General features: G+C 42.8%; 1 protein-coding gene across 8 annotated transcripts in view; it reads left to right on the top strand.

Moving 5' to 3' along the window:
• UNC13B (unc-13 homolog B) overlaps positions 1 to 14,309 on the top strand; it is a 381,168-nt gene that overhangs the window by 89,361 nt on the left and 277,498 nt on the right. For all 8 annotated transcript variants that reach the window (XM_073343305.1, XM_073343304.1, XM_073343298.1 and 5 more), the window contains exons 6-7: positions 4,420 to 4,493; positions 6,679 to 6,736. In XM_073343305.1, coding sequence (XP_073199406.1) covers positions 4,420 to 4,493; positions 6,679 to 6,736 — 132 coding nt within the window. The remainder of the gene's footprint in view (positions 1 to 4,419; positions 4,494 to 6,678; positions 6,737 to 14,309) is intronic.

The following is a 14,309-nucleotide window of genomic DNA, read 5'->3' as shown; positions in this document are numbered from 1 at the left end:
CATAGCCGTTCGTTGACTTCCACGATTTGACGGTCCTTACCCCGGCCTTTTCCTTCCACGGGGAGGATGGACGAGAAGACCACTTGCGCCTCAAACTCCTTTATCCTTCTTCCCAGAGCCACGTAGTCCGCAGTGATCCGCTCAAGGTCATTCTTGGCAGTATCATTGGTGCCCACGTGAAGAAGCAGGAAGGGGTAGCAATCCGAGGGCTTGATGAGTCTCGGCAGTCTCTCTGTCACATCGCGAATCTTAGCCCCTAGCAAGCAGCAGACTTCTCGGTTTTCCCGATCAGGGCGGCAGATAGATGACTCAGTCTCCCGAAGGAGAGAGTCCCCGACCACCACCACCCGCCTCCTTCTCTTGGGAGTGGTGGTCATGGAACCCCCAACCTCAGGACAGTGCATCTCATGCCTTCCAACCAGCGGAGTCTCCTTCTGCTTTCTCCCCCCAGACGTATCATCTGGTCCACTCTCTGTCACATCGCGAATCTTAGCCGCTGGCAAGCAGCAGACTTCTTGCTATTCACTTTATAGATGTCATCCTTTAGCCTTGCAGATTGTCACATTTATAAAGGCTGTGGCAATGAACTGAACTAGGGTTTTGTCACTTCCTATTGTAATGCAATAAAACCTCAGTCTTAACACTAAATATTTCCTTCAGGAGTTAAAGTGAATGTGCTAGCTGCTTTTGGTCAGAGATTCTTTTCAGACTGCTGCTGATTCCTTTCAATTTTTGTTTCTGGTATTTCCTAATACATCCTTGAAGCTGCCTATGGATTTGCAGGAGGTCAGAGCAGACCGGGGGTTGGCAACCTGTGGCACACGTGCCGATTTTTACTGACCTGCTGCTGCCCGCTGCGGTCTGGGGTCCTGGCCGTCGGCCCCGCTCAGCCTGCTGCTGGCCTGGGTGAACGGAACCCGCAGCTGGCAGCAGGGTGAGTGGGCCAGGGGCCAGCGGCCAGGATCCCGGCTGGCAGGAGCCAGCGGACGGAATCCCAGACCGGCAGCGGGCTGAGCTGCTCAGCCCGCTGACTGTCTGGGGTTCCAGCCACTGGCCCCCGCAAACTGGGGTCTGGGCCTCCAGCCCTGCTCAGCCCTCCTGCCGGCATGGGGTACCAGCAGCCAGCCCAGCTCTGCTCCTGGCCTGGGCCCAGCGCTCTGCAGCCCTTATAAAAAATTATACTACAATTAGCTTAAAAACTTGAAAACTTAACTTTATATATTACAGTAATTGTTAAAAATGTATAATGTTAATAAATACATAGGTTTGATGAAACAAAGTAGTTGTACTTATGTGCCTGTGTTTAATTTGTGTTTTTGATGATTTACCTTCTAAAAAAATCTTACATGTCTCGCACCCCCAGAAAGGGCGTCTCGCACCCCCAGGGGCTGTGTGCACCCCAGGTTAAGAACCACTGCACTAAACTGATCAGATCCACATTCTAATTTAAATTTAAATGAAGCTTCTTAAACATTTTAAAAACCTTGTTTACTTTACATACAACAATAGTTTAGTTATATAATATAGACTTATGGAGAGAGACCTTCTAAAAACGTTAAAATGTATTACTGGCAGGCAAAATCTTAAATTAGAGTGAATAAATGAAGACTTGGCACGCCACTTGTGAAAGGTTGCCGACCATTGGACTACACAATCATCATGGTCCCTTCTGACCTTAAAGTCTATGAGTAAAGTCTATGAAGGTTCAAGCCACAGGAAAAAAAGGAGTTCCACCACTGTAAAAACTCTCTTGTTTTGTAACGACATCCCTGAAAATGTAAAGTTATAAGTGTTATGAATATTAGTAATTTTCCTTCTTGTTTCTCTGTTTTGAAAGTTGTCATTTGAGTGCAGGTGTGTAATGGTGGTGAATAGCAACTGGAGCAGTGCTGAAAACTTGTGCTGCCTCTGTTATCTAGGATGGACTCTGGTGCTTCCCCCTCCCCTCAAATTCCCCAGGCGAAAATTCCCTACTTTGAAATAAGAACAAAGGACCATTAGAAAGCAGACACCAAAGCTCAATGCTACTTTTTGTATTTGTGGTATTTTTTTTTAAATATATGTTATGCAAAAATGGTCCCTGTTTTTCTAAAGCCTCATTTTTAGAAGTGACAGGTTTCAGAGTAGTAGCCGTGTTAGTCTTGTTGCGAATTATACCCGACAGGTCACGCACAGGAACTGCTGCGAATTATACCCGACAGGTCACGCACAGGAACTGCTGCGAATTATACCCGACAGGTCACGCACAGGAACTGCTGCGAATTATACCCGACAGGTCACGCACAGGAACTGCTGCGAATTATACCCGACAGGTCACGCACAGGAACTGCTGCGAATTATACCCGACAGGTCACGCACAGGAACTGCTGCGAATTATACCCGACAGGTCACGCACAGGAACTGCTGCGAATTATACCCGACAGGTCACGCACAGGAACTGCTGCGAATTATACCCGACAGGTCACGCACAGGAACTGCTGCGAATTATACCCGACAGGTCACGCACAGGAACTGCTGCGAATTATACCCGACAGGTCACGCACAGTTTGAGTCTAGGCTGAGGCACACGAACAAAGTTCACAACTGCAGAGTTCCCAAAGATACTAAGTTTGTTACGCTCGAGCATGGTGCCCCCCTGCTAGTCAGGAGGGGACCCCGAATGCAGGTTATAGAGAGATTATATACCTTTTAGCAAAGCACGTTGCCCTTGTGCATCGGAAACCTTAGCCAATAGACAAACCCTTCCCTTATCTACCACCTATCCCTCCTAGGTACATTCCCCATGCTAAACCATTACTTCAACTACACAACATGGTCCTAAAGCAATGCACCAGTAGCCTTTCTTATCAGGATGGGAGGCTCACATTAAGTCCAGGAGGCAGGGAGTTAGGAACAGACAAAGAACAGAAACCGGGAGTCGAGACAGGCTGGAAACAAGGGGGAGGGTTTTCACAGGAATACAGTATTTAAGGAACACTCCTTCTGGTGCATGATGTGCTTGCTTTTAGACAATGGTGGGCCCCAAACCAAAATGGAGTCACATATGCTAACTTTTTCTTAACCGTCTGTATCCGCAAAAAGAACAGGAGTACTTGTGGCATCTTAGAGACTTGCTTATGCTCAAATAAATTTGTTAGTCTCTAAGGTGTCACAGGTACTCCTGTTACTTTTAGAAGTGCTATCCTTTTGTTAAGTATTCCGGGAGAGGGCTCGGGTGAGATTTCACTCTAAACAGTGCATTTCTTTTAATATTGTGTTTCTCCACAGTTTCTCCTTGTTGGATTCTGTTCTGCATCCTGCTGAAGTTTCTGAAGTGACCTCAATAATTCTCTCACAGGGCTGCTTTACGTTAAGCTGCAGCAGTCCCTGTTGCTGATGATGTAGCTCACTGCCTTTCCTTGGTACCGTCTAGATTTGCAGCTTGTACATTTGTCACTTTAATTGTAACTTGACCATCATTCTGTGACATTGTGGTCCTCAGAGCACTCTCTCTGGCCTTCCAATGTGGGGTATATCTGCACTAGTTCATCTCCCAAGCGCAAGTGACAGTCCCCTCCTCAAAAAGATGACCCTCTCTGAAAATGACAATTACAGAGTCCATTATATAATGTTTTTTATTGTTTTAAATTTTGAAATAGAAAATAGTTACCCAAGCCTCGGGTACTAAACTGTCAGCTGCAAACATTTAGCTGACAAGCACAGGCGTGTTAATTGTGTATCTGGACAGCTCAGCCTCTAGAAGAGGAAGGAGTGTTTTTAGTTTACCATAAAGTTAAACCTTCACTGCACAGTGGTGAAAACACAGTCACTTTAGCGGAATTCATTCAGGTAACATCAATTGCCCCAGAAGAGACAGTTTATGGCCTGCGAAGGAAAACTGGGGTGATTTTATTAGTTTGTAGATGCTTAGATACACCCTGATGTGCCATGAATGAAAATATACTCTCTAGATGGGGTAGTTAGAGGCATTGTTCTTCTGGGGTTAAGGGGAGAGAACTTGGGAGAAGAGGCCTTTGATCACATCATATTGTGTTTCCAAGTGTGTAGCTGGTTCATGATTTTTTTAGTGACTCATTATATTTATTATAATTGTATAAACCAGTAAGATTTTGCATCCTTCTTTTCTGCTTTGAGTGTATTTTGTGTTTGGTTAGGTAGCGATAAACTAGAATGTTTACATACAGAGACCTGGAACTAAATTACTATTTAAAACTTATTTTACGTTTGATGCTAATAGAGGACATTTCAGTGAATTTCAAAATGAAGGCGGTCTTTATGATGTGCTTTAAAAAAAATCCTGTTCTCTTGGAATGTCATCACTGTTTTAAGTGTTGCTGTTGAATACAAATTTATTTAAAAAAATAACTTGCTGGATAACTAATTTAGTGTGAATGACTGATGCCTTTGCTGTTGCTATAGATATCCCTGAGGAGGAAGCCAGATATTGGACCAAAAAACTAGAACAGATAAACTCTTTGGAAGATCGTGCTGAGGTGAGTAAACCTCACTTCAATCATGCAAACACTATAATTAAAGTAGGATTCTGATCCAAAATGCTCCAGAGTGTACTGTAGCGCTATGCAGAATTTCCATGACAGTTAAGTTTAGGTAATTACTGTTGTTTTCCTTCATTCACAAGTTTTTCACTGAGCTGTTCACATTCCCTTATGTGCGGTGTTAATGCCAGCTAGAATAAGAGGCTGCAGCACGTGGAAATTGAGGAGAAATTGAGTTTTGCATGATACTTGGGGCTTGTGTACACTGCGAAGTTGTCGTTTACACACGCTGACTTTTTAGTGACAAGGCTGTGTTGACGCTGACTTGTCACTAAAAGCTGTGTGGTGTAGACAAGCCCTTTGATTCAAAACAAGTGTAAAACTCTGGCTTTGCTAGACAGCAGGATGAGGCAGTTAGGAGAACAGTGCTGCCCCAGGCTATGTTTGTTGTTATTGAAAACCAGAAAAGGAACACTTCAGTTTCTTAGCTCTTTATGCAAAATATACACCAAGGACACTTGTCTTACTGAAGGTGATATTTATCTGGTTGATGGACTTAATTTCTTGCATTTAAGGAACTTGTTAACTCCAACAAGGGCAGGTGTAAACAGTGTTAACCAAAAGTGTAATACGTTTCTCTACAAGAGAGTATTAATAAAAGGTCCTGTTGGTGATAGAGATGTAGGGTGTTGAAGTTTGGGGGAAATGTATTGTACTCTTAACTTAGCCTTCCTCCGTTAAGTGTGTTAGTGGATTCATTGTGGAGATCAAGAATACTCAGGCAGAAGTTAAGTCTTGTCTCGAACTGTTTAACCTAGTCTCACAGCTGTGTTTAGGTGGAAAAATAGCTTGCATGTAGCTTCTTTTGGATTCAGGGATCCAGTAATAGCTCTAGAGCTGCTTGGTATCTGTGAACCTGGTGAAAAAGCAAGTCGTGTGAACTTACAACTTTCCAGTAATTCTGCTGCAATATATCCCTCCTCCTGGGTTGAAAGCTATGGGTTTCAGCAGGGGAATTCTAGTGCCAGACACGCAGTGGAACATAGGTGCCCTCTAGTGATTCATCAAATTCTTGGTAGATGAAGTTTGCATGAATTGTGATGCAATCCCCAATTCTTTTAGATGGCTTGTCTGCTCATCCAGCCTGTTCTTTCTCACTGTGCTTACCTATTCAGCTTCTTGCTAGTCAACTGAAAGTGCGTCCCTGTGTTTACTTCCTCATTTTTTGTGAAATAGCTCCGCTGGTGGTCAGTGTATGGCATTGATTTGAGGACTCAATATTTCAAAACTTGCAGCCTTCCACTGACTTTGGGGCCCTTTTTCCCAGCTCTTGGCTGATGAGGGTTGTGTTCTTGACATTTTGCCTAATAGGATTATAAATTATTCTGCTTATCTTCTGTCTCTAGCCTCAGACAGATCACTGGATTATTTTTGAATTATTGGTGTGGTACTGGGAGGAGGTGGCCAAAACAATATCATAAACATATCTCAAGGGAACACCTTTAATGCTGCAGCAGACCCTTTCGGAATAATCCAAAATTGGTTAAATGGAATCTCTGTGTGCTCCAGTGTAGTGTTAAATAAAATGTAAAATCCTTCATGTTGTGGGATGTTTCCAGACTATGCTGAAAGAGTGTTCTGGGTATTGCACTGCTAATTAGCACGCTAATTATCTAGCTCTTTCCTAGTTCCCACATCCAGTACTGCATTCAAACACAGGTACCTCAAATTCATATTTAGGCATCTCATATATAAATTGCCGTATTCTCAGGCTCCTGAGTGCGCACACATTCCACTGAAATCACTGCTCAGCAGCTCTGAAATTTAGACATTTATATTTTAGGTGACTAAATATGGATTTAGGTGCCTAATTCGAGGCCCCCAAGTCTGAAATTTTTTGTCTTGAGCTTTTAAAGTAGATAAGACTTTACCGAAGCCTTGTGTGCAGCCATGAACAGATATTTTGCATGGGATAGTGCCAGTTTTTACTTTTCTGGGAGCGTGTTCTGTATTTGGGAATTAAGGAAAATATTATTTTGTACTTTAACACCTTCCCTCCCCCTCCCACCCCCCACGCCGATATCCTCTCAGAGCGTAAGCTTGTTATGTTCTGGAAATCCTGTTTTATAAGGTTACTTTCAATCTGTTATCTGTCTGTGCTCTTTCTTTTGTCTTTCCTTAGTATTCATTTTCAGAAGAAGTCCAGAAGAAACCATTGCCCACTGCTGCCTCCCAGTGTTGTAAGTATGACTTTATTTTCTCTCTCAACACTATTTTGTCTTAAACGAATGTTGGTTCACTCTATGGTTAATTAACATTGGCTGGTGTATCCAGGCAAAGCTCTCTAGTTAGAGCTGCAGTTAGGAAATGGCAGCCTGCGTGACATCTAGGTCTGATGTTAAACTAGTCATTTTTATAGGTCAGGAAGAATTCTCTAAATGTAGGCTTCTGCCGTAAAGAGCCCTATGAATGATCTTAGCCGTACAAGATTAATAGTGAAATCTGAAACTCTGCCATTAACCTATTCTTGTTCTACCAGTGTAGTAGACATACAAGATTTATGAGATCACCTGAAATGTTCAGATCTCTGTAGTAACAATGGATAATGGGAGAGTTAGATGGAATATATTTCAGACTTCACTCTGAGGTTTTTGTTGTGTTTTTTCTGTCAAATCATTAATATGATTTTTAATAGTATTGTATGGTAGTCTTATGCCTTTTTTTAACGGTGTATTTTTTGGAGGAGGAGAATATTTGGAGGCTGAAATCATGTCCGTGCACCTGTTAAAATGTAGTAACGTTTTGTGTATTATTCCTAATATTGCATTTATTCTCGGCATATTCTTTAATACAGTGAGATGAAAAAATATTCATTAATGTTGCTTGTTTCTGCTTTAACTCACTATTTTGGATCTGTTTCCTTTTTGGTACTTATGAAAATGTGAATGTGGAAAGTTTAGCACATGTTGTGTACTGATTGTTTTGCAAAATTATATTTTTGAAAAGCTATTTTTAGTTTACAGCAGGGAGGGGATATCTAATGTTGTAAGGTGAAAGCAAAGTTGATACATCCTTTAACGGCTTGACCGCTTTTGGAAACATAACAGGGACAGGGGAGGGAATGCTCAGGCAATATTCTCTATAACTATACACTCCCCTTCGTCCTGCACCTCAGTGTAACTCTTTGGTGAAGTACAGGTCAGAGTTCAGTCTTTTCAGGACTTTTCAGAAAGCATTACACAGAGTTAAACCTCAGGGCTATTGTATGTAAAACCCTGATAAATGGATGGTAATAGACCCCAGTCCGTTTCAAAGGGAGAGCACTATACGCTTTCTCAGTAAAACAGACGCTATTGTAAGTAGTGTTTGAAATACTATGAATCATTTTTAAACAAAAGCTATTTGACATGAACTTCTGATGTCCCTTGTACAGATTTACACCTTTTGTTTCTGTTACAAACATTCAAATATAAGGTTTCAGCATAACGTTTTCTATACTTCAACACAGCATGTCCCCTCTGATCTTTTTTCAGAGGTCATTTTTCAGCCTTTATGCCATGAATGTAGTATGTAGTGTGTGTCACCTGGACTCTGCAGAGCTTGAGAAATAGGAGGTCTCAATCCTTCCAAGAAGTCTATCATCTGTATCCAAAGTGGTGCAGGGGTTGGGATCAGCATATAAAATATCCATTTCCTGGAGCTCGTTATAGGGCATCATCTTCTCTCCATGAGCCCAGCTAAGTCAGGCAAAATTCACAAACCTTCAGCTCACTCAGTGCTGCCCCAGTCTCGCCCTCTAAGTGAGATACAGTCCCAGTTAGAGCGGTTAGCTGGTAGCTCAATGTAATTTCCACTGGCTCTGTAGTCTCTAGGGGTAACAAATGCTCCCCTGCCAGCTTTCCCTGTAGGTCCATAAAACATACCACAGTGATAGGTCCATCAGTGGCTATTAGCCAAGGTAGTCAGGGACAACCCCATGCTCTGGGTGTTCCTGAACCTCTGACTGGCAGAAACTGGGACTGGATGACGGGATGGATCACTCGATAATTGCACTGTTCTGTTCATTCCCTCTGAAGCATCTGGCATTGGCCACTGTTGGAAGACTGGATACTGGGCTAGATGGGCCATTGGTCTGACCCAGCATGGCCTTTCTTATGATCAAACATTATCTTAATGGAGGGCTTCCCTGGTAAATAAAGCTGGAAGAGCACTAACCCGTACCCAGAGTGGTACAGAGATTGGGACCCAGCCCACGCAGTAGACACATCTCTTGGTCTTGCTTTGATCAGTCACTCAGTCCATAGAGCTGTCTTTAACTCCTGTATTTATAACCTTCCCCTTGCCCCCATTGCACTTTGGTTACGTCAGCACTCAGAGGGTGACTTGGGTGTCACCTACCAGGTGGATTGCCCACAGTGAAAACATCATATAATACAGCATCAAAACAGCTACGGAGCATGTCTGGTAACTGCTGCACTCTGTTCTGGAAGTTTCTGGGACCCTCTAGATGAGTTGCCCTGCCCTGCTCTCTGCACATGTGCAGATACTCAGAATATCTAGCTAAGATCCTAGTCTCCTGCCCTGGAGCAATAAAGTGAAATGCTGCAGTATCATGTGGGTTACAGAAGCAACATAATAAAACTCATGCTCTGTCATTCAAACAAGTCTCCTATTCTCCGTTAAAATCCTATAAGACTAGGGTATTACACTCTACAGGTTGTTTATCCAATAGGCTGATTATGGGATCGCTACAAAGCTGTTAACATTAGTAAAGGTTAATTACTGTTTACCTTTTTTTGGACAGGAGAATTATCTGTGTGTGGTTTAATCATTTTGTCTGTAATATCTTCAGAGATTTTGAATATTTAACCAGTTAAAACATTCAGCTTTTCCCAGTCAGTTCTAGCTGAAAGCCCTACTGGACAGTGTATCGAGCATCCCAACTGTGGTATCTAAAATAATTCCAAGTGCAGCTTTAAAAATTAAACAAATACTGTAGGTATTAAAGCAGGAAAATAATCCTTAAAGTGAATCCACATACGGAAAAAGACAATTACCGTAAAAAATTTAAAATCAACAAACTGAATTGAAAAAATGAAAATATTTAAGTTGGGATGACTTAGCTACCAGGCTCCAAACTTCAAAGGATCAAAGAAAAGCAGTACCAATGTAAAGTGGCTGAGGGGTAAATGTTCTTCCTGATCATTAAAATGACTTTCGTGGCTTCCTGCAGTAGCAATACAGAAGATTCTCAGCAGTTGTGAAAGGCTCACGTGAATGATCTTTTCCAAATCTCATGATGTGTGGGTGAATCAGGAGGAATTTTCATGTATCAGATAGCTGCACCTGTTTCCACAGCACAGCATTTATAAATTGTAAAGCTCCCATGACAAGTAGCATCTGCTATGTATAAAGCTTTCATTTTATGTAAATCAAGGTTGTAAACATTAAAACTACAATTGTCATTTCTAGACCTCTTGCTAGTAGCCTCAATTTTGCTAGAAAGCAATCTTATTTATGAAACAGGTAACGTGAAGGCCTGATGTCAGATCACAAATCAGTTTTCATCTTGTTTAAAGAGAAAAATAAACTTATCAAACATTACACATGCTATGTAACTATTCTTTCTTGGAACAATGGCATTTTGTAGCCTTCCAGCCAAATGGAAAACCTAGGAGGAAACCGATCTGTTAGCAGTCCCCAAAGTATTAAACAATAGGTCTTGCATGAGTGGTTAATTTGATTTGTCCTGGGCATGAAAATGGAGCCATTAGAAATGTGGCAATATAAATGTGTACAGTAAGTGGCCAATCTTTTTGAACTCCCAGTAAATTCTTTATGGCACTCTCCTATCTACTCTTTGTCTGTTGCCTTCAGTGGGAGCTGTGAGTGCTTAGTATCGCTGAAAATCAGGCTACTTACATACCTAAATATGTAAGTAGTCCTCACCAAGTTCTGAAACTGTTGGCCTTGTATCTCTTGTTTTTACGTAGTAAATCTGTGGTTGCGCTGTCCCTAAGAGCACAGTGGGAGCCATGAGTGCTTGTACAGCTTCTGCACTGCCAGTGTGCAACTCAGCACTTGGCAACAAAATAATAATAATAATAATTAAGAACCTTAAGAGCTTAAATTTAAAAAGAAAAAAATCTAGGACAGACCACTTGTAATTCCATAGTGAAGGCTGAGTTGAGTTTTCCTTGTCAAAGAAAGATTCAGTCTCTTTATCTGTGAAATAATGTAGCCGATCCTGCGTAAAAATATAGCGCTTTGAGTATAGAAGGAATATTCTTAGAATTTAAAAATGTCACTGCTAATTATTTTGTTTTAAAAAAAGCACAATAAATTTAGCACTCATCAGACTCTTCTCCTAAATGAGCTCAATAATGAAATAAGAGACTTCCCAAGCTTCCCATAGAAATTGAGATGGGATCACACCCAAGATCTATCCAGTTCAATATCCTGTCTCTGACAAGGGCCAGCACCAGATGTCTCAGAGGATGGTGCAAGAACCCTAGAGTAGGCAGGATCTCATAGAATCCTAGAATATCAGGGTTGGCGGGGACCTCAGGAGGTCATCTAGTCCCACCCCCTGCCTCTGTGAAGATCTTATTTTAACAGTGAAGAGACTGTCTTAAAACCTGAAGTATCCATATTTTAAATCCAGATTGGATGCCTTTCTAAAAGAGCTGTTCCAGTTCAAACAAGAAGTAATTCAGGGGTTGTCCTATTGCCTGTGTTATGCAGGAGACCAGACTAGATTATCACAGTGGTCCCTTCTGGCTTTACAATGTGTGAATCCTGTGGATAAAGCTCACTGAAATCTCATAGGTTCCACTTGAAGAAATAAACAATTGTTGCATCTAATTATAGACTGGGCCAGCGATAGTTCGGATCACTTTTAAACTGGGCTTTCAGAGTTAACTCAAACAATCATGATACTTTCTCCAGCTAATTTGTATGTTGCAATTCTATTGGTTGAAATGAGTCAGTGGAGTGAGGGGAGTGGTTATACACATCTCATTAGATTACATGACCCTTAACTGTTACTGTTCTGCATCGGCTGTGTGACTGTTCGCTGGCTCCTCTGCTTTGTCAGTGGTGCGTTTCTCTCCAGTGGACTGGATTAGGTTCATTGAAGCCGGACTCCTGGTGAGGAAAAACACCTCTGGGCGCATGAGTGGTGGTTTATGGTAGACTCTCACATCCCTGGTCTTCCATGCCTTCCTTATGGTGGCCATTTTTCCTCAAGGTGCAACTTTCTAATGTTGAAAGAGGGGGCATGATGGCATCCCTGTGGTGGAACCTGGGACTGTAGAACCTCTGTGCCCCCTTACTTCACCAATCTAGATTGTCTCTCACAATGCCTTACTGGTGACAAGCAGCAAACCCCTCCAGGTGCTGTTACCACTCAGTACAACCTCATGTGGAGCCTCATACCCAGCCAGATTGCATGAATGCTCCCAGAGCCACTCAAGAATCACACAGAGAAAGGCACCAGCCAAATCCCCCCAGCTCCCAGCCTTATACCATAGGAATCATAGAATATCAAGGTTGGAAGGGACCTCAGGAGGTCATCTGGTCCAACTCCCTGCTCAAAGCAGGACCAATCCCCAACTAAATCATCCCAGCCAGGGCTTTGTCAAGCCTGACCTTAAAAACTTCTAAGGAAGTGGATTCCACCACCTCCCTAGGTAATGCATTCTAGTGCTTCACCACCCTCCTAGTGAATTTTTTTTCTTAATATCCAACCTAAATTTCCCCCACTGCAACTTGAGATCATTACTCCTCATTCTGTCATTTGCTACCACTGAGAACGGTCTAGATCCATCCTCTTCGGAACCTCCTTTCAGGTAGTTGAAAGCAGCTCTCAAATCCCCCCTCATTCTTCTCTTCCGCAGACTAAACAATCCCAGTTCCCTCAGCCTCTCCTCTTAACTCATGTGCTCCAGCCCCCTAATCATTTTCGTTGCCCTCCGCTGGACTCTTTCCAATTTTTCCACATCCTTCTTGTAGTGTGGAGCCCAAAACTGGACACAGTACTCCAGATGAGGCCTCACCAATGTCGAATAGAGGGGAACGATCACGTCCCTCAACCTGCTGGCAATGCCCCTACTTATATATCCCAAAATGCCATTGGCCTTCTTGGCAACAAGGGCATATACCATCTTGCACTGCTCAAGATCCTTTCTTGAGCAATGCAAGTTTATTGATTGGTTCACTACTTCATTAATGGAAAGTGGACACACACAGGCCTTTGTAAACTAAGCAGATTTACCAAGCACTTCAGTCAAACTCACTGGTAAGGATAAACATTAGAATAAGTTTATTGATGACAAAAGATGGATTTTAAGTGATTTTCAGTGATAGGCAGAAGTCAGAGTGGCTACCAAAAGAAAATAAAGATAAGCACGCAGTCTACATTCTTAACCTTATTAGATTAGGCAACATCTGGACTAAGCAGTTTTTCTCATCCCACTGGATACTGCAGGTTGGTTAGTCTTTCATATGCAGGCTCTCCCTGTTAGCCTGGGGACCAGTCTCCTCAGCTCCAGCGTTCCCATTGCCTTTAGCATAGGTGGGGGAAGAGACAGGACAAAACATGTGGCCTCTGTCCTATATTTCATATCCTCATTCCATGTGCTTGGAGACCATAAGTCCTGGCATATCTGGTTGGCATTGCTGAGTCACCAGGCAAGGTTGAGCAGTTCCTCTGGTGTGGCCTGAATTGTAACTCCCACGATGGCTGTTGATGGTTCGACTCCCGCCCGGCTGTTGGTTAGCTCCTTTGTTGTTTCTGGGCAACTAATATCTGGAGATTCCTCAACTCACAGCGTATTTTAGTGACAACCATACAGTATAATCTCATAACATCATATGCACTAATGATATATATTTAGATAGAATAATCGTGTTTCAGCAGATCATAACCTTTCCCATGATACTTTACGTGGCATGCTTTATATGAAATATCACAATTATGTACAAATGGAGTACAGGGCACTCCCTCTGAGGTACAGAGTGTCAGAATGGGGAGCTATGATGAAGGAAGGCAGCATATGGGAAAAGGGATCTGTGTTCGGCAGATTGCCGCTATGCAGAGCAGGACCCTGGATTGTGTGGGAGCGCAGTGTACATGCCAACGTCTCTGGCTTTCTGAAGGCTCTTTCTGCCACAGGTGCCTTTGTACCCACTATCTTGGCAGGCTGTGAAACCGAGGCAGCAGTTGTATGGGAAGATCTTTAAATCCAGATTGGATGTAGTTCTAAAAGACATGGTGTAGCTCAGCCAGACGTTACGGAATTGACGCAAATGAGCACTTGCTGAAATTCGCTCAACTGTGCTGTGGATGAGGGCCAGTGTTACGGAGAAGTATCATGTTCCCTTCTGGCCTTATTTATGAATCTCTATTGATGCCTTGGCACAGAAGGGGACTGGGCTCCCTACCCCAAGTCCGTGTTGGATGCACAGTCCTGGATGTCCCCAACACAGGACTCCCCTCACATAAACCTCTTCCCACTTCAGGCCCTAGTCACATCTTTGCCCTCTCCCCTCTATCTTCAGGATAGCCACTAAATCGCCTCTCTCCTCACATGGGGTACTCTTCCGCTTCTCACCGCCCGTGCTCTGCACACACTTCTGCTCACCTTTCATTGCCTCCCTCCCCACAATGATAACTCTGCTCTGTAGTCATTCCAGGCAGTGAGTATACAGTTATGATTAGGGCGTATTAGACCCAGATGTGATTAACTATTTTTAGAGGGTGCTTTATAACTTTTTTTTTCCTTTTTGGCATAACTATAGTAGAGAATTAAG

The sequence above is a fragment of the Lepidochelys kempii genome, chromosome 5 (genome assembly GCF_965140265.1).
Source record: "Lepidochelys kempii isolate rLepKem1 chromosome 5, rLepKem1.hap2, whole genome shotgun sequence".
NCBI classification, from domain to species: Eukaryota; Metazoa; Chordata; order Testudines; family Cheloniidae; genus Lepidochelys; species Lepidochelys kempii.
The sequence above is the reverse complement of the archived record's forward strand: the minus strand, read 5'-3'. Positions and strand labels throughout refer to the sequence as shown.